The sequence below is a fragment of the Sceloporus occidentalis genome, unplaced genomic scaffold (genome assembly GCF_023333645.1).
Source record: "Sceloporus occidentalis isolate IW3139 unplaced genomic scaffold, rSceOcc1.0.p SCAF_66, whole genome shotgun sequence".
NCBI lineage: Eukaryota > Metazoa > Chordata > Lepidosauria > Squamata > Phrynosomatidae > Sceloporus > Sceloporus occidentalis.
Genome location: NW_028317046.1, coordinates 4928378 through 4950581, shown reverse-complemented (window position 1 = coordinate 4950581; position 22204 = coordinate 4928378). Strand labels below are relative to the sequence as shown.

General features: G+C 48.2%; 1 protein-coding gene across 1 annotated transcript; it reads left to right on the top strand.

Moving 5' to 3' along the window:
* Positions 1–6272: 6272 nt before the first annotated feature.
* LOC149286932 (suppressor of tumorigenicity 14 protein-like) lies at positions 6273–21895 on the top strand. The gene is made up of 19 exons (XM_089493771.1): positions 6273–6317; positions 14295–14454; positions 14542–14669; positions 16028–16098; positions 16325–16473; positions 16641–16676; positions 16897–17137; positions 17311–17450; positions 17976–18073; positions 18342–18451; positions 18725–18855; positions 18947–19051; positions 19360–19470; positions 19560–19673; positions 19874–20002; positions 20129–20315; positions 20598–20875; positions 20990–21126; positions 21734–21895. Exons 1-19 carry the CDS (start codon positions 6273–6275, stop codon positions 21893–21895), a joined length of 2532 nt encoding a protein of 843 aa, XP_089349897.1.
* Positions 21896–22204: the final 309 nt, after the last annotated feature.

The following is a 22204-nucleotide window of genomic DNA, read 5'->3' as shown; positions in this document are numbered from 1 at the left end:
TAAATTGTTACTAGCGCACTTTAGAAAGCCCCGGAATCAACGTTTCGGCAGCAAGAACAAGGCTGCCGGCGGACATCGCATGACCACAAAGCACAAGCTGGCAGCTCTCCACCCGGGAGGCATGTACCACCACAGCTCATTTTAACCATTTGGCTGCCAGAGAAGAGACCCCTGGCACACGGAGGGTTAATCGCTGTGTGGCCTGCGCCCCGGCCCTGCGAGCGATATATAAAATGCGGCGCTTGCTTTTCCCCCCGGAGAGTCGATTGTCCGCAGCTCCCCTGTCTCTGTAAAGCTTGTAACCTCGATGTTTGCTCTCACTGCATCTCCCGTTCAATTATTTTCTAAATTCCAAGGTTCTGGTAACCTGTGATGTCTTTCAATATTTACTTCCTTTTTTATAATTTCCCCCCCTAAAATTTTACTGTGATGTTTGAATTTTTTTTTTTTTTTTTACGTTTTCTATAATTTCTCGCACTATGCACAGATTTAACTTTAACCTGCAAGATCCCTTTTGTGTGTTCTGTGGGGAATGTAAAAAATTGGAAAACACGTCAATAAACACTAACTTCCATAGGACGAGCGTCTGTTTATTTTATTACGGAAATATCGCGCTGGCATAACTAAAATAACGTAAAAAATGATCCATTATATAAAGGTTTCAACAGTAAAAACGTATTTATAAATTATTTGCATTAAAACAATATACACAATTATACCAAATATATATCACACACAATTGTATCATATATTATTTGCATTAAAACGATGTGTGTGTGTATATATATATATATATATATATATATATATATATATATATATATATACACGATGTCAAAAAATAGAGTATTGCAGAGTATGCGGTGATACCTTTTTTATTGGACTAACATAATATTAAAAAGACAAGCTTTCGAGAGTTATCCTCCCTTCATCAGGTCCGAAGCAATACTAATCAACATGATAGAGGTTACAACTTAAAACAAGTGATGGTATAAGGGGGGGGTTGAGTGGGGTGTCGTAAATAATAGGTCTGGAGGTGAGAAATGCAGAGAGGTAGAGAGATAACCCAGGGACAGAATAAATAAACTCAGGGAAACCAATAACCACAGTAAAACATCAAAGATAACAGCAATTAGACATTGGATGTTTCGATGAAGTTCATATGAAGTTCTGGTAGTGTGTAAGGAAACCAGAATCCACATTAAGTCCCTCTTTTATGGGGTTAAAATGTGTAATCATTTTCATCTCAAATGTTTTTCTTTCCTGAGAGTCTCTGAAATTTCCTTTGAGTCCTTTAATTTTTAGGGTTTGGATGGAGTGATTGTTCTGTGTGAAATGATGTCCTACCGGGGTGCGATATTTTTCTTCCTCGTGGTTTTTGATGGCGCTTCGGTGCAGGTTCATTCTAAGGTGCAGCTTAAGCCCCGTTTCTCCAGTGTAGCCCCCTTTGTCACATGCAGAGCATTGTATGATGTACACCACGTTTGCCGATGTACATGAGTAAGAATCTTTGATGCTGTATGTTTTGTTGTTGTGACTGGCTGTGTTGCTGTCACATATATGTTGGCAAAGTTTGCAGCGGGATTTGTTGCATGGTACAGTGACGACGCAGCATGTTATATATTTTGGTTATTAGCTGTTCAGTTCTCTATAAATATTTCTATTAAACAAAATATCTTCATTGCTTTTTTCCTGGGCTGCCAGGCCGTAGTTCCTGTCGCTAAATGCGTGGGGCGCTGCCTTTGTAACTTTGTAGCAATGAATTGTCGGGGTGGGATTAGCGTCGGGTCACATAAATCGGGGAATATATTACAAAAAAACATTTTCACGGTAAAGGCTGTACGGGGTCGCGATGCTCTGTCCTTACAGCTGAATATAAAATAGCTGGTATTTATTATCTATTATTATTGTGCCGTTTCTTTCTTCCACGTGCAACGTATCTTAAAAGTAAACCCATAACGTCTATAAGCCTTAAACTGCATGGAATTAGAGGAGATGAAGGTGGATTCCGGGGGAGAGATTTCCAGGGCGGGAGCAGCTCGACAAATGGGTAACGCGAGCAAAACCAGGCGTAAGGATGCCGCGTGTGTCTGGACGCCGTCCGCATGCTGCACAAACGTTCTCGGGTTGTTGGGTCAAACTCCACTTGGTTGTTTATTTACTGACTTGAGTGCAGCTCAGGGCCGGGCCAACAATGGAGCCGAGTGGGGCAACCGCTCCAGGCGGCACTCTTGAAGGGGCGGCACTTCGCCGCCTCAAGCCCTTTTTTTTTTTATAAAGCGAAAGAGAGAGAAAGGGGCGCCGCTGTCAGTACCGCTCGGCGCCCCTCGCTCTCTCCTCTGCGGGGAGTCTCCCTGTTCGGTCTCGGTGCTGGCTTGTAATGCTGAGTGCCGGAAGATTTCCGACAGGGAGACTCGCCGCAGGACTGCTGAAAGGTAAGTGCAAGAAGGGGGGGGGCGGCAGGGACGGAGGGAGAGGAAGGGTACATAAGGGGGTGGGCGGCATTTTAAAATTCGCCCCAGGCGGCATTTTGCCTTGGGCCGGCCCTGGTGCAGCTCATCGATTCAATTGCTATTCTTCATGAGCGCAGACGACGGGCGGCCTGATTGCCGACTGACGAGGTTCAACGGGAGACCCGCAATATCCCAGACACAATGTTTCAGCGAACAGAAAGAGGTTGTTGAGTGGAGTTGGCGTCGGCAAGCTGCGGCCGGTCGGTGTGAATATACTGCGCAGGCACCAGATGGCGTTCTTCAGCAAGACACAATAGCCCCTGTTCGGCCTGCGGCGACGGTTATAAACCTTATTCTAATAGAAATGGGCGAATACACGGAAAATTCATGCCTATGACGTCGTACAGAATTATTACAAAGGTCGCCCGAAGGTCATCTGTAACTTACTTCATTAAAGAATAAGGTACAACATTTGGCCTCCTAGCAAAACTACGAGACATTTCAGCTGGAAATCTATGAGCCGTCTCATACGTCATCACTCGTGGTGAAAATATAAACATGCTGACATCACAAGTAAATAACCAATGGGTGATCGCAACAGAATCCTCCTCTTCCAGGAAACCCCTCCAGATGCAGAGATGTAACCAATCTCCCGATCTGTAAAGGAATAACATTTGTAGAATAATCCAAATGTTCTAAAGGACGCTGCTGGTCTCCTCCTCCATCCCTGTGATCTCCGTTCTCCCCGACGCATTCGGGATTACGGGGAAACGCGCAGGGGGCTGATTTTGGACGGATTTTTCCATCTGGAAGATTCCTGCAGCAGAGACAATCTGGTTCTTTGCTTGGCTTGGAGGCAGATGGGATAATGACGGCTTCTCCGGGATTATTATTGCTTCTTGGTTTATATAGCACCATCATATTCCAGAGCGCTGTACAAGGAATTACCTGACGCAGCTTTTCGGTGTCCTCCATTAAACGACGACTCAGAGGGAACGCAGGACAAAGTCCGTCTCTTCACACGAACCCAGCGTATTCCACTAAATCCCTAACTCTGTATCTCCAGTCAATAAAACCCCGCTTAATTACCTTATTTATGGCGATCATGCGGCTGCGTAAAGAAAGACTTTACCCAAAATTCACTATTTTTAAAGGTTCCGTTCCACCTGCTTCACTAAATTTATCTGAAAGACCTTTCCCAGCCCCGCTGAATCCCCCTTCTCAGAAATCATTCTTTATTCATAGAAAATGGACCGAATGCATCTCGGTTGAATTTAATAAATTAATGCAGGTCTGAAGCGTCACGAATTCCCAACCCCTTACCTGAAATATGTATTAAAAACATAACATCTAGCCTCGTTTATAATTTTTCAGGGAATCCTTACTTGTCATGTGATACTTTAAAGGGACAGTTTACTGTCCCTGGCAGCCCCAGAAAAAAGAATGCGGATTAAAGTACTTTTTGTTTGTTTTATTATCTATGCTTTAAAAAATAAAAATAAATAAATAAAGCACTTACCTGCGGTAGAATCTGTAGCTCTGTAGCTGCAGCTGCCCTCCTCCTCCATGGTCTCACAATCACTTGCTAAGGGGTTTGTTTAACATGATAGAAAGAGTGAAACATGATGGTAGATAAGTGGAGCAGCCTCCCAGCAGAGGTGGTAGAGGGTAATACAGTGAGGGGATTAAACATACATGGGATAGACACACGGCTCCTGAATCTAAGACGAGACCGACGACTGATTAAGGTTTGAGTCTTTACAGCAGGAGAAACGGCGACTAGACGGGGGCCAGATGGGGCCGATCTGCCAGCAGGTTTTATGTTTCTATCCATCTATGAAGGACACCCCTCTGGCAGTCAGACAGTTAAGTTATTCCGGAATTCTCGGTGATTACTCAGCATCAGATCATAAACAAAACGCTGCTTTTTAAGACTAAATATAGTAAAGCGGAGGATGAGTCTTCCGAAAAGCGATAATCGCCCTTTAACTATTTACCTCCCGTGACAGAGATTATAGAGCTTATGAGATGGAAATAGGTTTTTATGTTAAAGGACATTTTACGTCGTGAAACGCCTCGTCAGCAGGTTTGTTTTGAAGCCTGAGGCTCCCTGGAGATGCGACGAATCCCCCGGGGGCGAAAAAACACTCCCTGTCCTCAAAGATGCAGAATAAAGAATAAAATCATCTCTAGAAAGATCCGCCAGCAAATAAATCTTGTGTGAAAAATCTAATTTCTTCTCTGGAACGCGGCGATTCTATTGGTCTGACCCCCAAATGCAAATGAATTGCACCAAATAACCGCTAGCGGGAAGAGGGGCCGATTTATAACCGAATTTTATATTTATATACATTTCTGTTTTTGATGAGATGCCCCCATTTTAGTTAATTTTGTTGGGTTAGTAAAGTCCCCCAAATAAGTATAAAGCTCATCATTTATTACGAAACGTTCCATGAGAACGCCCCACTTTCCGATCAGTCTGTGCATCCTGCATGACTTTGGTTTTTTATGACTCTTATTCTAACTTTCATTCACCAGAACAATACAGAGGAAGCTGGAACATTGTGTTAGTTGCTATGGTGACAACACCATTTTCACACTTTGCACCAGAATTACTTTTAATATACCCCCCCCGCCCCCCCGTGGCTCTATTGGACTCCCCAGATATATTTAGTATTTTATATTTAGAATAAATATATGGAGAAGAATATTATGTGTTTCTGTAGTTTTGGGCTGGACGGTTAGATTTTCTGGTAAAAAAATATTGAAATTAATACATTTTGGGCAAGTTGTTAAAGAAAACCCCAATAAACCATAATTAACATGTCTGTATTTATACTTTTCTGTAAAGCTGCAGTCCCTTCTTTCTTGTAACAATTAGATGGGGGGGGAAGGTTGGGGGCATTGAGTAGATGGGGGAGAGGTTGGGCAGCATTGAGTAAATGGGGGAGAGGTTGGGGAGCATTGAGTAGATGGGGGAGATGTTGGGGGGCATTGAGTAGATGGGGGGGTTGGGGAGCATTGAGTAGATGAGGGGGAGAGGTTGGGGGGCATTGAGTAGATGGGGGGTCGGGGAGCATTGAGTAGATGGGTAGATAGGGGGAGGTTGGGGGGCATTGAGTAGAAGGGGGAGAGGTTGGGGGCATTGAGTAGATGGGGGAGAGGTTGGGGGGCATTGAGTAGATGGGGGTTGGGGAGCATTGAGTAGATGGGTAGATAGGGGGAGGTTGAGTAGAAGGGGGAGAGGCTGGGGGGCATTGAGTAGATGGGGGGAGGTTGGGGGGCATTGAGTAGAAGGGGGAGAGGTTGGGGGGCATTGAGTAGATGGGGGAGAGGTTGGGGGGCATTGAGTGGTTGGGGGGGAGAGGTTGAGTTTCATTGTCCTTCCTTGGTTTCTGTTCTCTCTCTCCCCCCCCCCCCGACCTCACCTGCCTGGAAGGAGGGACTCTGCAAATCTCGTGGGAAGTGGAAGAAAAGCCACACCTTGAAACTACTACCTGCGAGTCGGAGGATTAAGCAGCAAAGAAGGGGAAAAAGAGCAAAATCACCCGGGGTCCCGGCAGACAGGGAGTGAGGGGGCATCCGAGGAGTGGGCAGGAGAGGCAGAAACCCCCAGCCTGGGAGGTAAATCCACATCTGTGACTTCAGTCCCGAGTTTCGCTGCAGCTGCTGCCAGTTTCACTTGAAACCAGGGGGAGGAAGCAGCCTCTGCTCAGCGGAACTTCCACACCTTCCCCAGGAGTCTGATAGAGGCTGCCACTCATCTCCCACCAGAGACAAGAGAAAGGAGGTCTCAGCAGTCTCCCCTCTCAGGATAATATGAGGAACTCTGATTCCAACCTGAAATACAGCCACAGACCGGAGGTAAGGCGATCCGGACTCCCGGGGGTTAATGTTTGTGTTTAGATGTTATAGAACGTCAGTATATATTATACAACAAACACATTGATACTTTGTTGCGATCCACAAACCGCAGCCCAGATCCGGCGACCAGCAAAGTGATCGATCGGCTATCAGTGCAAACGGCAACTAATCAGCGGGGCTTATCATCCAGATAAAGCGTGGGGGTAATTAGCTCTGAAGGGGGGGGGGGGGGTAAATGGCATTTTCGTCTAATTCTGTCTGTCGGCTTTTGTCTCTTATTTATATACTATGTCTGTGTGATATATATATATATCGCATACTATCTAATAGAATACAATGTATTATATAATTATTAGAATGTATGTATATATGTGTGTGTATATAAGCACAATGTCATAATAGAATATGCAGAATGTATCAACATCTAGCCCCAAAATGTTTTTTTTTTACCGTCTATTTAACTCTTTCCTCACACCGCTGTTGGATGTGCTTCCGCTACTGTAACATTCTTTATAAAGTTATATATTTTTTTAAGTTAAATATATCCCTTAGTAATGACTTTGATAGAAGAAAAAGATTCCGGATTAATTCTTTCCGCGTGTGTCCGGGGGGGCCTTCTCCTGAGTTTCTTTGATGGTTGACGCTGGGAGGGGGGCAGTAAATTCCAGGAGGTTTGCAGATGGGTATTTATCGGTTAAATAGCTAAACGTTTTTATTTGGAATTCTCCAGAGATGACTTTCTTCCGGACGCTTCTATTGGATCCAAATGGATGTTGGACGAAGCGCGTTAAGTTTTAACCCTGAAATAGTTAAATATTTTTGACAACTGTGTTTTTACAACATTGTTGTGACTACTTAACTCATTGTGAACCAAACTCTGCTTTTGTGCGGTAAAACATGTCTGTATGTGCAAGGACACAAGAAAAGTCATAGGACGGAGGGTTTGGTTTATTTACTGAAGGGGTTAACAGAGCTGGATTTTGTGGAATTTCTATGCCCGTTAAATTAGGGCAGTTTTGTCCGGAAAGCTTGCGCTCTTTTCTGTGTCGGATTGGGATGAATTAAGATGGATAATTAATCGATTACTTTGTTGGCATTTAATGGGTAACTTTAGCAATTTATTAAAAATACCTAAATTTAAGGGAAAAATTTTCCATTAATTTGAGATTCTGCTTATGGGGCAAAATCTTCATTACTGATCACTGTCCTGAACTCACCTGCCTTCTCCTAACTCCTCCTCCTAAGGCCGCTAGAGCCAATCGGCTTTCACCAAGGAGGAGGCGTAACTTAATAAGGAGGAATAATCGGGCGGATCTTTTGACATGTACCAGGGATGGGTGCACCCCATGACCTTCCGCTACCGATGCTCGGTTATTATTATTTAATGTTTTATATAGCACCATCATATTCCGTAGCGCTGATAACAAGTAGTATATAACATAACAATCTGACTTACAGACACGTGAGGCGGGCCCTGCGCACAGGAGCTTACAATCTACAGGGTTACAAGTACTCCGTTACCGGGGTTCTTTTGGAATATAGCACTGTAAAAAAAATGGCAAATTTGGGAATTTTTTTTTTTTTTAATATAAAAACTCTAATTTAAAAACTTGGAGACACTGGGTTGTGATGAGTGACGTAACGACGGCGCTCATGGAATAAATAAGTGTTTCGGGGGGGGGGGGAACCTGCGGTGGATTTTCTGCTCCCAAAGCGTGTTTTTTAGGCCTGTGATTCAGACCCAGAAATGACGACGTTTTGGCAGAATTTCTCCTCCAGCACATGGCTACGTCACGGCTCGTGTTACACGGAAGGCGAAGCACACGGGAGGGGATCGCGTGTCAGCACAGCTCGCGGTAACAATTTGTTTGTAGGCGGCGCAGAGTTTCTTAACGTTCTTTCAGGATCTCCTGCGCTTAGTAAAGAGATTCCGCGGGAAACCTCGAGTCTTAGGGATGAATTTAGGGACTGGAAGTGAGAATTGAGACTTCTGATTAAGGTTTGAGTCTTTAAAGCAGGAAAAACAAGCAGACTAGACGGGGGCCGAATGGGGCCGATCTGCCTGCAGATTCTAGGTTCAGGAGCCATGTGTCTATCCCGTGCATGTTTCAATCCTCTCACTGTATTACCCTCTACCACTTCTGCTGGGTGGCTGTTCCACTCATCTCCCACCCCCTCCTTCCCTTCCCTCTAAGCCTCTGGCCATAATCTAATTACATTTGCTGGGTGGCCGTTCCACGCATCTACCATCCTTTTCTTCCTTTGGTAGAATTAAATGCTTTAATAAAAGGAATATTTCCACCCTTATTCTTAAAAGGAATATTTCCGGCAGCCCCGGATACTGTCGTGAGATTGGTTGGGTGACTCTGTAAACGCTGGATAAACGCGATTGGCTCGTCCTCTCCGGGGCGATAATTGGCCGCATCCCAGAATTCTCATGGTTTGTGAGATTTAGAGTCATTTTTAATGGGTTAATTCTGGGAAACGTCTCAAACATTTCACGTAAATCGCTCGCTGTGTAAAAAACGTTCCAAAAGTTTGGGGGAGATTGGGGAGGAAAAACAAGCCAGGAACCCACATTATCGCTGAACAATCTTTAGGGCAAAGTAAATGGAATTTGGGAAATGTACAGATTAAGCCGGAATAAGGATTTTTGGCCGGAGTCGCAGACAAATACGGCGGGAAACGCGGAGATTTACGCAGCAAGTGATCAAAAAAAACGTCATTATCAGCGAAAGTGTCTAATATCCCAAAATAACAAAAAACAGACGGCCGGTAACCAGGCGCGGATTCTCAGTGACAACCAGAATAACAATGGCTTCCGGTTACGCCGGATCGCGCAGAGGTACTGCCTGCCTCCCTGCAAGCGATACGCTTTGTTTCAGACATTAGGACAGAAACACCAGCCTGTCCGCCCCGGCCCTCGACAGCTTTTCTGGGCAGACCGGATGGTTTGAATGCTTCTTATCTGATGTCACATTTTGTTTCTCTGCCGGCCCCCCCGTCAGCTCCTCTGCCTGCCTGCCCCCCCCCCCCGTCAGCTCCTCTGCCTGCCTGCCCCCCCCCCGTCAGCTCCTCTGCCTGCCTGCCCCCCCCCCCCCGTCATCTCCTCTGCCTGCCTGCCCCCCCCCCCCGTCATCTCCTCTGCCTGCCTGCCCCCCCCCCCCCGTCAGCTCCTCTGCCTGCCTGCCCCCCCCCCCCCCCGTCAGCTCCTCTGCCTGCCCGCCCCCCCCCGTCAGCTCCTCTGCCTGCCCGCCCCCCCCGTCAGCTCCTCTGCCTGCCTGCCCCCCCCCCGTCAGCTCCTCTGCCCGCCCGCCGGCCTCCTGTCAGCTCCTCTGCCTGCCTGCCGGCCTCTCCTCTGCCTGCCCGCCGGCCCCCCGCCAGCTCCTCTGCTTGCTTGCGCAGGATCCTTAGCGCAGACTCTGCTAACCGCAGACAGCCGTCTGTTTCTGATTGTGTCGGGACGGGTAGAAGGATGTCCTGTTGAAGCGGAATCGGCTCCGTTTCCTGGGTTACTGGAGACACTTTTGTGGTTTTTGGCTTCTGCAAAATTCACTTCAAGGCAGCGATTTGGAGGATCCCGGGCAGCCGGGACGAACTGATTATATTATTCCTCCCCAGTCTGCCCATCAGAAAATGCTGCAATGAGAATCCCGCTAAATTAATCCCCAACTTTTTTTTGTTGTTGTTAGGTCCCTTTAAGACGTTGAGCCGGTTGGCAGCTATTAGCAGAACCACATTCACTAAAAGTCTTTCCGTTTCCTATTTTGGGGAGATTTACGTTTAATCGCCGCCCGCAAAAGACTCGTTCATCGTAATAAAACGTACAATAAAAACGGGGAGGAATAATGCTGCGAATCCGGAGAGCAGGAAGTTAAGATGGCTGCTCCCGCGGTATACACAGGAAGGGGGGGGTTCTGATAAATATATAAATGGTTCATTTTCCTCCGTACGCTTCGTTAGGTTAATGAGCCGGACCGTAAATCGTATGTTTGGGGGAAGCGGTCCGGTTTTTGACGGTCGGGACGCCCTCTGGGGTGAAATAAGAAACTTTCCCTCCTGCTTTTTTTTTTTGTTTTTTTTTTTAAATTTCCTCCCGCCTCTTTTTTTCTCCTTTATTTAAAACTCACAAAATGAAAAAACTCATTAAACCGTCCTGACGCCAGCATTCCCCCTGCTGCGTCACCTCGGTGACATCATACCGCGCAGGCCTGTGCTTGTGATGCGGGCGATGTATTTACTATACGACTGTGTTTAGAACTCATTTAGATTTTTAGGAAATGCAATGTTTTTCTTTCTCTTAACGCTGAAGCTATTTGTCGCTGTCCGCGGCGGCCCCCTTTATTCTCACTTCGGCCCCCTTTGATGCAGGATGTGGCCCCCAGGATTTTGGCATTGGGGGGGGGGGGGTAATGGCAGGACTGGCACTGCAGGGGCCTGGGGTGAGTGGCATACCTGGAATATTAACCCCTTAATAGTCCATCGTGAAGATTCTATGCAGCGACTCGCCAAATGGCTCTAATACCGGTCGTCATGGAAACCTTGACTTGTTAATAAAGATACGGTTATATTATTTTGGCCGCGGTGAGAGTCGGCCGGACGCTGCAGGTGTTGGGTTGGGGATTGTGGAGATACCGGTTTGGGGGGGGGGGGTACCGTTTTTTGTTTAGTTTTCTTTTGTTTGTTGGTTTTATTTCTGGTTTTGGATAAATAGTAAAAAGGAGTGTTTTGTGCTGAAGGACAAAGTTACAAAACTGTTGGTTGCTCTGGATACGTGACATCATAATAAACAGATTAAAAGAAAAATGACACACTTACTGGAGTCACCTGCGTTCAAGCAGGGATATCAACCATAACATACTGAGGGCAAAAGCACCGACTGGGAGTCATATATATGATCCCAGCGGGGGGGATGGGAAGGAGTCAGATCCAGACTCTGTGACCCGAGAATCTGCCCTGGGTATGGCGATTGGTCCTCGGGTTACAGCGGGGGTCGCACGCGAGGTCTGGGGGGGGATCTTTGCCGGACGGGGCAGTTGGCTCTTTTCTGCCCTCTCTGTGTAACCTGTCTCTAATAACCTGACCCGCGCGTCCCGCTCTTTCGGCTTCTGGATTATGATGTCATAGCTCTGTGCAGTCTATCTGGTTGTCAGGGGGCAGAAGTGGGGGGCGCCGGACCCCCGGATACCCCCCGGTCGCCATAAAAACAAATGGAAAGGAGAAGTGAGATGAAAGGGCAACAAAACATTTCAGACGCGGGACCCCACCAGCTTGGGGTAAAAGGAAGAAAATAAAAAAAGTCGGGGTTAACTCCTTGAGTGCGGGGTGGGGGGGATCCCGGATCATTGTCGCCGAGCCGTCTCTGGCACATTCTTGGTGGAGCCGCTGAATGAGTCCCGTCTTGCTCGGCACGGAGCGGTTAGACCGGTTTTTCTGTGAGCGACGATTCGGTTAAAACAGGATCTCCCCGACGCTCGGCGCTTCACCAAACGGACTACCGCCTGAAAACCGCCACGGCCCAACCGACCCGAGTGAGGGCATCAAGGAACCGCTGTGTCTGTCCTAAAAAATACCTTTTATCTGTGGCTTGTGTTGATGGTCGATAAGTGGAACAGCTTCCCAGCAGAAGTGGTAGAGGGTAACACACTGGGGGTATTAAACATACATGGGATATACATATGACTCAAACCTTAATCAGTCTTTGGTCTCGTCTTAGATTCAGGAGCCGTATGTCTATCCCATGCATGTTTAATACCCTCGCTGTATTACCCTCTACCACTTCTGCTGGGAGGCCGTTCCACTTCAGTGAAGTAGAAATGATCCTTTGTATCCTGTCCCCAAGTGACTCTGGAAATGTTCTTGGTTTCCCCTCCAACTATTTCTCTATAGGAGCTGTGATGGGCCAGCCAGTTTTTAACCCTTTGATGCACACGGAAGGGTGGAATTGTCCAATCTTCTGGCAGTCAAGGGGTTAAAGTAGAGAAATGATGTTTTATGTGATTTTTTTATTTGGAGTTTCTGGAGTTTTTTTTGTTCCGTTCGGCCCGCGAGTGACGGGGAAGCCGTGTCGGGGAATGGAAATGAAAGTGTTAAAAAGCTACGGGGGAAGTGTCAGCTCTTTGTGCGCGGAATGGGCTGGAGGGCAACGCCTGAAACTGCCCTCCCCAGGGGCAACACCGAGCATGCCTGATACCCCCCGGGCAAATTATAAACACAATGGGGGGATACACAATCACCAGGTGACCTGTATTAGTTGCCACGGCGACTGCGTCATCATTAACACTTTGCACAAATTACTAAATTTTAGTATTTTTGTTTTTCCTATTTCCGGTAAAAGTGCTTTTTTGTTTACAGCGAGTAGTAAATGCAGGAAATGTTTAATTTTCACACCTGGCCGTGTTTGCGTTTGGGGCGTTGGTGAAACTTGGGACTGTTTGCAGTTTGTGGTCGACGTCGTCTTCTACGCCTCATTAAGCTAATTAACCAAGTAAAACACCGTATCTAAAAAGAAACGAAGTCTTAATAACCAGGACGTAGTGGAGCAACACAACTGTGTTTACGACTCGGTAGTAAAGTGGAGCAGCCTCCCAGCAGAGGTGGTAGAGGGTAATACAGTGAGGGTATTAAACATGCATGGGACAGGCATATGGCTCCTGAATCTAAGACGAGACCAACGACTGATTAAGGTTTGAGTCTTTACAGCAGGAGAAACGGGCGACTAGACGGGGGCCGGATGGGGCCGATCTGCTCTACGTGATGCCGTTTAGGTGACGCGTTCCTTTCTGTTTTGCTGATCGTCTCACCTGCTGCCGTCAGAATGATTCATTTTGTAACAAACGTGACGGGTGGGGGGTGTTGGGGAATCGTGGGTTTTGGGTAGAGTTCGTGGCGTTTCGGTGATGTCGTGCGCTGCGCCCCGGCTTCCCGCGGTGAGTCATTACGTCGCTGTAATTATTTTACTTGTTTTTTGTCATGAGGAGAAATGATTTTTCGCTTGTTGCGCAATCCGTCTGTCAAAACGTTTCCTGCGGGGGAGACGTCTGGGAATTCCGGGGTTAAAAACAAACAACAAACGCGTAACATTAACGGGTAACAAATGGATTTGGTTGTAAAACGTAATATTTATGGAACGTCGTCCTTCCTATAATATAATGAGGAAAGGGGGCGGGCTTACTGCAAATAAACATGAATCGTTTTCTCGGGTTAATTTGCATATGGGGCGGCTCATCCAATGGCCAGAGGTGACAAACCTCTTCATTTCCCTTTTATTTATTTTTTATTTGCATTTTATTCTTTTACTCATCACGTTAAGGTCGGTTGGTGAAGGTGAGACGTCTCCGCAGCGTATCCGGGCTCTCCGGAAATTCCATTTTTGCTGAATATTTGGGCTAAAAAGTATCGGTAGCTTAAAGTTGCCTCCTCTTCGACCAAATACAATTATATATATATTTTGTGTGTTTTCCTCGCTGTTAAGAGGCGGTTTGTGATGAGACTGATTTTTTTAAAACAATCAGAACTATACTAGATGGTAGTAGATCAAATGGAACAGGCTCCCAGCAGAAGTGGTAAAGAGTAATACAGTGAGGGTATTAAACATGCGTGGGATAGACATACGGCTCCTGAATCTAAGACGAGACCAACGACTGATTAAGGTTTGAGTCTTTACTGCAGGAGAAACGGGGGCCGCCGGGGGCCGATCTGTTGGCAGTTTTCGGGTTTAGAAATTGTGGTTTAGTGGTTTTTATGGAGTTTTCAGCTGCGTTTATTCTATAATTCTGGGTCGTTTTACTGCGATTTTCAAACGTATTATATTTATAATTCTTTGGTAAGAGGGGGATGATATCTGACATGCGGGGGGGATTTATTGGTGGGCATCTAATGAAGAGTAATAATTTCTACCCTGCGGTTTCCCCTGGAATTTAGCGTGTTATATGTAATAAGCGTGTAATAAGCGTGTGACTTTGTCGTTTCCCGCAGAGTATGAACGGCTTCGAGGAGGTCGTGGAATTCCTACCGGCCACCAACACCAAGAAGGTGGAGAAGCGGGGTCCGCGGAGGAAGTACGTGGTCGTCGGCGTGGTGCTCGGCGCCGCTCTCCTCTCCCTCACCGTGGGGCTCCTCGTGTGGCATTTCGCCTGTGAGTATCCCCCATGGTCCCCGCTAGCGTGGTCTTTACCCGTGTTATCCGGCCCCTGGGTTTAGTTTGCGTGTGTTTCTCGTGTAGATCGGAACGCCCGCGTGCAGAAAATGTTCACCGGAAACCTGAGGATCACCAACTACCCGTTTATCGACGCCTACGAGAATTCCTCGACCCCGGAGTTCAACCAACTGTCTGAGAAAGTCACCGACATGGTAACGATTATTAACCCTTTGTAATACTTTGTCCCTCAACACCTTCACTAAACTGGTGAGCCGAGGGTTAGTGGCCCCTGGGTGCCGTGTTTCCTCGGTGCCCCACTTTAACTAAAACACGCGCACTCACATACTAACATGACACTCACTCTGACACCATACACGTAACCATACACACACTCACTCCCTTCTCCTCTCCTTCCCACCACTAACCCTAGACTTACCCCCAACATTCTAATACCATGCACTGACACACAATCATGCTAACACTCACTAACACACACGCGCACACTCACTAACGCACACACACACGCGCGCACACTCACTAAAACACACACGCGCGCACACTCACTAACACACAGATTCTCTCTTCCTTGCATCTTGTCTGGAGCCCTCTCTTTGCTGCAGGCTGGACTCTCCCTACTACCTCGGGGTCAAATAATACACATTATGGGCACCACGGGGTCGCTGCGCCCACTTTAGAGACCCCCCCGGCCGCTAAACGACGATCTCTGGGAAGAGGCCGAATTTTAACCAGGGATAAAACAATCGTTTTTCACGATCGTAGAAACCAGCGTTATTGTATAATTCCGTCTGTCTCCCAGAACAGACCCGCGTCCGGCTCTCGCTCGCTCTCGCTCTCGCTCTCCCTCTCTCTCCCTCTCTCTCCCTCTCTCTCCCTCTCTCTCCCTCTCTCTCTCTCCCTCTCTCTCTCCCTCTCTCTCCCTCTCTCTCCCTCTCTCTCCCTCTCTCTCTCTCCCTCTCTCTCTCCCTCCCGCTCTCCCTCCCTCTCGCTCTCCCTCCCTCTCGCTCTCCCTCCCTCTCCCTCCCTCTCCCTCCCTCTCCCTCCCTCTCCCTCCCTCTCCCTCCCTCTCCCTCCCTCTCCCTCCCTCTCCCTCCCTCTCCCTCCCTCTCCCTCCCTCTCCCTCCCTCTCCCTCCCTCTCCCTCTCTCCCTCCCTCTCCCTCTCTCCCTCCCTCTCTCGCTCTCTCTCTCTCCCTCTCCCGCTCGCTCGCTCTCCCGCTCTCTCTCCCTCTCCCTCTCTCTCCCTCTCCCTCTCGCTCCCTCTCTCTCTCGCTCCCTCTCTCTCTCGCTCCCTCTCTCTCTCGCTCCCTCTCTCTCTCGCTCCCTCTCTCTCTCGCTCCCTCTCTCTCTCGCTCCCTCTCTCTCTCGCTCCCTCTCTCTCTCGCTCCCTCTCTCTCGCTCCCTCTCTCTCTCGCTCCCTCTCTCTCTCGCTCCCTCTCTCGCTCCCTCTCTCTCTCGCTCCCTCTCTCGCTCCCTCTCTCTCTCGCTCTCTCTCTCCCTCTCTCTCTCCCTCCCTCCCTCTCTCACGTCGTAAATTACTCTCTCTCGTTGTAGCTGAAGACTCTGTACAGCGGGCACCCGGATATCGCCCCGTATTTCAGCGACTGCAGCGTCACCGCGTTCAGGTAACCCCATCGAGTGACCAAAAACTCTGCGTTTATTATTATTAATTTTATTAATTAACGTTAATTCATAACTTCTCATTGGCCGGCATCCTAAGCGTCTCGATGTGTAGAGCGATGATTATAAGCCCAGGAAATCTATATTTTAAATCTATATTAGATAAATCTTCTATATGTATGATCCCCTCTTATTAACACCAATGCCCCCCCACATTATTCTCCCCGGCAGTGAGGGCAGCGTCATCGCGTATTACTGGGCGGAGTTTGCCGTCCCTGCCTATCGGGAGGAGGCGCTGGATAAGGCGATATCGGAGTTAAAAGTACAGAACGTGAATCTGAGGAGGAGCTTCCTGGCCGTGGATTCGTTCGAGTCGTACCGTAAGTCACGGGGATGATGGATGGGTTTCCCCCAAACGCGCTACAAGCAGCCATCAGATTTAGAATATCAGAGACCTTTCGCCGCTTATGACAGCCGGCGATGATGTCATAACGCACCGGGCCGTACATCATCGCGGATCCTTACCCCACTCTCTATCTCTTTACAGCTATCGATTTCCAGCTGGCAAGAAAGTTCCGGGACAGTAAGTGTTTCCGTCTCTTCTGTATAGAAACGGTCGCTGTTACTTTTTGGCGGGTCGTACGATTGTTGGTGGATAGCTGGGAATTTCTACATAACGGATAAGCCTGTGTTTGAGGAGCGCGTGGGGGGGCTGCGCATGTTCGCGGTGTATAAGGGATTCCCTGCGCCGCTTGGTCACTTTGTATCCGTCGAACGCTCCGTTTGTGTTCTGCGTCCCCCAGACAGCTGTAACTACTTTCTACACGCCAAACCCGGGGAGCTGACCAAGTTCTCCAGCCCGGGCTTTCCCAACTCTCCCTACCCTCCGAACACGCGGTGCCAGTGGGTGCTCCGCGCCGACGTCGACCACATCATCAGCCTCAAGTTCAAAACGTTCAAGATGGACACCTGTAACCTGCCGAGAGGAGACTACGTCAAACTGTACGACTCGCTGAGCATCGCGGAGGCTCGCGCTATGATGACGTAATTCCATTACCGTTCATTATATTAAGGGATGTGGGGGGTATCGGGGGGGTCTGTCTGTCTGTCCCTGGTTTCAGACCCTGTATCTTGTGTTAAAGTGCAGTGCCGGGTGGGGGGGGAGATGGCCGGGAATTTAACCCTTAACCCTGTCTCGTTCTCTCTCTCGTTTCCAGGCTTTGTGGGAGTTATCCTCCGTCTTACAATCTCACCTTCTTCTCCTCCCAAAATGTGATGCTGATCACCATGGTTTCAGACGACAAAGGAAGGCAGCCGGGGTTCATGGCGGAATTCAAGCAGCAGCCTTCGACCATGCGTAAGACGCTAAAAATCATAATTATATGGATATATGATGTCATTAATATGATGTCATTAATTACACAGCGTGCAAAAAGAAACTTGTATTAAAACTCTTTCTAAAATGTACAAATAGTTTCAGTTACAGATGTTGCAAAATTTGTATTTTTTATTACGTTATTTGTGTTCTATTTGTTTATTATTGTTGTTGCTAATTCAGTTATTTGTTTTATTATTATTTATGTTTTTAAATAGTTTTTTGTTATTATAACAATAATAGAAATAGCAGTAATAATCTTTATCTACCAAAATATTCTAATTTGCTGCAACTCCTTAATGTGGAGAACTTGCTGGTTTCCCCCAAAATGTAATCCTGGTAACTGCAATAAGATACAATGTCGCAAAAAGAAAATTTTTTTTTTTTTTTTTTTTAATTCCCTTTTACCCAGAATTCTCCTTTTGTATTTTTTTGTGTAGTAATGTTCTTTTTACTCTATTTTCTGTGTACTGAGACTTTCTCTCATTTTCTTCCGCCCCATTGCAGTGTGTGGGGGCACAATCCGAAATTCCGAAGGGGTGATTACTAGTCCGTTCTACCCCGGCCATTACCCCGCGAACAAGGAATGTATCTGGGATATCCAGGTAGGTGTCTGTTAGCCTCCCGGTTTTTAGGGGTGTTACGCCGCCCACCCCCGTAACCCGCTGCGCATGTTCTGGATATTTTAAAACTCCTGGGGTTTTGTGACCTCGCTTGACCTTTGTAGTTGATACCCGATCCGGCTAACCTTAACCTTTCCTTGGCCATCTGTCTGCTTTCTGTTTTCAGGTTCTGTTTCTCTTAAAACCTTTTTTTTTCTCCCCAAATACCCCGTCTTGTGGGCTCAGTGGCTTCTCCTTTTTTTTCATGCAGGTTCCGGGAAATAAGTTTGTGAAGCTGCGGTTTAACATGTTCTACCTGCTGGAACCCGGCGTCCCCGTCAGCTCGTGCACGAAAGATTACGTGGAGATCAATAACCAGAGGTGAGTAAATTCTCTGAATACCCGGACTGCAGACTGCGAGCGCCTAAAGAGCGATCGGCCCCATCCGGCCCCCGTCTAATCACCCGCTTCTCCTGCTGTAAAGACTCAAACCTTAATCAGTCGTTGGTCTCGTCTTAGATTCAGGAGCCGTATGTCTGTCCCATGCATGTTTAATCCCCTCACTGTATTACCCTCTACCACTTCTGCTGGGAGGCTGTTCCATATGCCTATCCCAGCACTGGTTTAAATGCCCCATAAATCTCCATCTCTCAGGTACTGCGGGGAGAAACAGCCCTTCGTAGTTTCGAGCAACAGCAATAAAATGATGGTGCGTTTCCGTTCCGACCAGTCGCACACCGACACCGGCTTCACGGCGCAGTACGTGTCGTACGATTCTGAGAACCGTGAGTATCTTTAGTGTCATCGCGTCGGCGCCGGCGGCTTTTACTGTCCGTCGGTTGAGTGACTTTTCCCTCCTTTTCTCTTGAAACGCAGCGTGTCCCGACCAGTACACCTGCAAGAGCGGCCGCTGCATCAGCAAGGAGCGCCGCTGCGACGGGTGGAACGACTGCATCGACTTCAGCGACGAACTAAACTGCAGTGAGTGTTCAGCGGTCGCGGATTGCAGGCGGGGGGCTCAGAGATGCTCGGGGCGTATGAGACGGCGCCCTCTGCTGGGGACACTCGGGGCAGCTCACACGGAACTAAAGCTGTTTTGTTGGATGGTCGGCGACCAAAGCGGTCGCTCGGGATAACGGGCTGATCCGGTTACCGAGCTTTTTGATTGGCACGGAATGTTAACGATTGTCTTTCGAGCGCCGAGGCGCAAACGTTCTTTTTAAGGGGCCCCTCGTTCATGTATTAGGGCCCGATAACCGTTTTTAGCGTTTGTTCTTTCGTTTCCGTAGATTGCACGGCTGATCAGTTCCGCTGTAAAACCAGCACCATCTGCAAACCCCGCTTCTTCCTGTGCGACGGCGTCAACGACTGCGGGGACAGCAGCGATGAGCAGGACTGCAGTGAGTGTCTGGCGCATGATGCAGATCTTGGATTTAGTTTTTCTGCTGATGACTGAAAATGTTTTTTGTTTTTGGTTTTTTTCCCCCAGAATGTCCGGAAAATAACTTTAAATGTGCGAATGGAAAATGTATCGCCAACGCGCAGAAATGCGACAAGACCGACAACTGCGGAGACGGATCCGACGAGCTGAGCTGCCCCGCGGGTGAGTAAATGCAGCGTTTCCGAGAATAATGGGGGTCTCATTACGCAGGACCCCCCCAGAGGGTCAGGTGTGGGATTTTGCCCCAGCAGTGTCTCGGGGGGGCTTTTTGAAGTCATGTTTTAGGGGGCCGGCTGAAGGACCGAAGGCATTAAATGGCCAAACTGAGGCTGGGGTGACATCTTGGCTTCGTTCTGTTTTAGATCCCAAAACCGCCTGCACGGAATTAACCTACAAATGTAAGAACAACGAGTGCACCAGCAAGACCAACCCGGAGTGCGACGGGGAAAAGGACTGCGCCGACGGCTCGGACGAGGACGCCGATAAATGCAGTAAGTGACCGCCGGCCCCCCGGAGCTCTCTCCCTTTTGGAAGATGTCGGCCGCTGGTCTTGCGCTCTTTTGACCTTTCCTTAATGTCGGAATAAGTAAAATCTGACAGCTGAGTTTCTCCGGCAGACTGCGGGAAGCGCCCGTACACGCGAAAGACCAGGATTGTAGGGGGGGTGAACGCCGATATCGGAGAGTTTCCGTGGCAGGTCAGTCTGCACACCAAGAAAGACGGACACACGTGCGGAGCGTCCCTGGTTTCACCCACAATCTTGATCTCTGCAGCTCATTGTTTCCAAGACATGCAAGGAACACGGTACGTGCGACACGCGTGTTCTGATACATCCAGGGAGCAAAAATAGCTTGCGGATTGTGAAATGCCCCAAATGCCTGTGTTTCGCGCCTTGGCCGTGTCATTATTACATCATCGATGGAGGATGACATAAGCTTGTCAGTTAAATGAAGGTGTTTGTGTGACCTCATCAGGTTCTAGACTCGTGAGGCCGGTTGGGTCATGCTTTGCTAATGGTGTATTATTGGGGGGCAGCCCGTGGTGGAGGCTGGGATCTGAAGGGGTCTCTTTTCTTTTCCCCGGCAGGTATTCCGACCCCTCCGTGTGGACGGCGTTCCTGGGTTTGCACGATCAGAAGCAGCGAGTCACCAGCAAGGACGTGGTGGAGCGCTCGATAAAACGCATCGTGGCGCACAGAAGCTTCAATGACTATACGTACGATAACGACATCGCCATGCTGGAGCTGAGCAGCCCGGTGACCTACACCGACTTCATCCAACCCATCTGCATCCCCGAGAGCTCCCACAACTTCCCAGTGGGCAAAGGCATATGGGTCACGGGCTGGGGGGCGCTGAGCGAAGGGGGTGAGAAGCTTGTCTAATGGTTTTGTGTAGTCCTTGGAACTCCGGAGACGCGTTGGCGCTCTGTGATCTTGCCTACCATACACCAAGTGCAACGCTGTGTCTTTCCTTCTGCAGGTTCCGGGTCGGTGGTTCTACAAAAGGCAGAGATCCGCGTAATCAACTATAATGAATGCAACAAACTTCTCGACAACCAGCTGACGGCCCGCATGTTGTGCGCCGGGTTTGTCAGCGGCGGCATCGATGCCTGTCAGGTAATTTCTCAATGGGCTGGAACGGCAGGTGAACCTTCCCCGGTCCAAAAAGGAGCTCGGGTTACTGTCTTAGGGGCCGTGGTCACATAGGGGGCTGCATAGAGCTCGTGCCTGCTTACTACGGCCCCTTGCTCCATCATATAGGAGCATAGGGCCCCTTATTGGGTACCTTGGATCCCGGGCTGCATTTACGTGTAATGACCTCTCCGAAAAGCCCCAACTTTTTCAGCTGCCCAGCTGCATCTGCTTAATAGCGACCGTTCGGAACCTGGGTGATCTCCAGGACCAATAAAGGCCAAAATTCAACCCAATCCCAAACCGGTGGATTCTGGAGCTTTACGGCCCTCGCTGTACGCAGATGCTTTTCTGTTTAATGAAGTGTCGTCTACATTCCTTGGTGGTCTTTTTGTTACTCGCTATGTCTTGGGGAGGGGGGGATCTCCATGTTTATTGCGATAATAATAAATAATAATAAAGTCACCCATAGTTGTACCTTTTTTCAGGGTAATCGCATGTTTCATAAATTTATGCCTTTTCTCTCTTTTTCTCTCTAATCGCGTGGAATGCTTGGCATAGCAGCTCTTATTAACAACGCTTTGTGTTGTAGGGGGATTCTGGCGGACCCCTGTCCAGTTTGGAAAGTAATAACAAGATGTACCTGGCTGGTATAGTCAGCTGGGGCGATGGCTGCGCGAGGAGGAATAAGCCAGGCGTCTACACAAGCGTCACAAACATGAGGGACTGGATACGGCAGAACACGGGCTTGTAATGAAGATTTACCGATGCTGTGAAGGACTTTATGTGTATTTTTAAAAGTCATCGCGTTTAATGGAATATTTTTTTTAAAAAAACCTGAAATTTTAAGGGTCCTGAAAATCCAGACTTCCCGGGATTTTTGGTGGTTAGATTCACTTCGTAGCGTGACTGCAGGCAAAAAGGTGAGCAGGGACTAGCGAGCCACTTCTGATCCTACCTCATCTTTTTTTGCGTTGGTTGACCGAGAACGGGGCAGATTCCACAATTTCTTTTTTTGGACTCCTCTCCGGAACGGCCCTGGATCGGGCAGCAGAACGGCGGC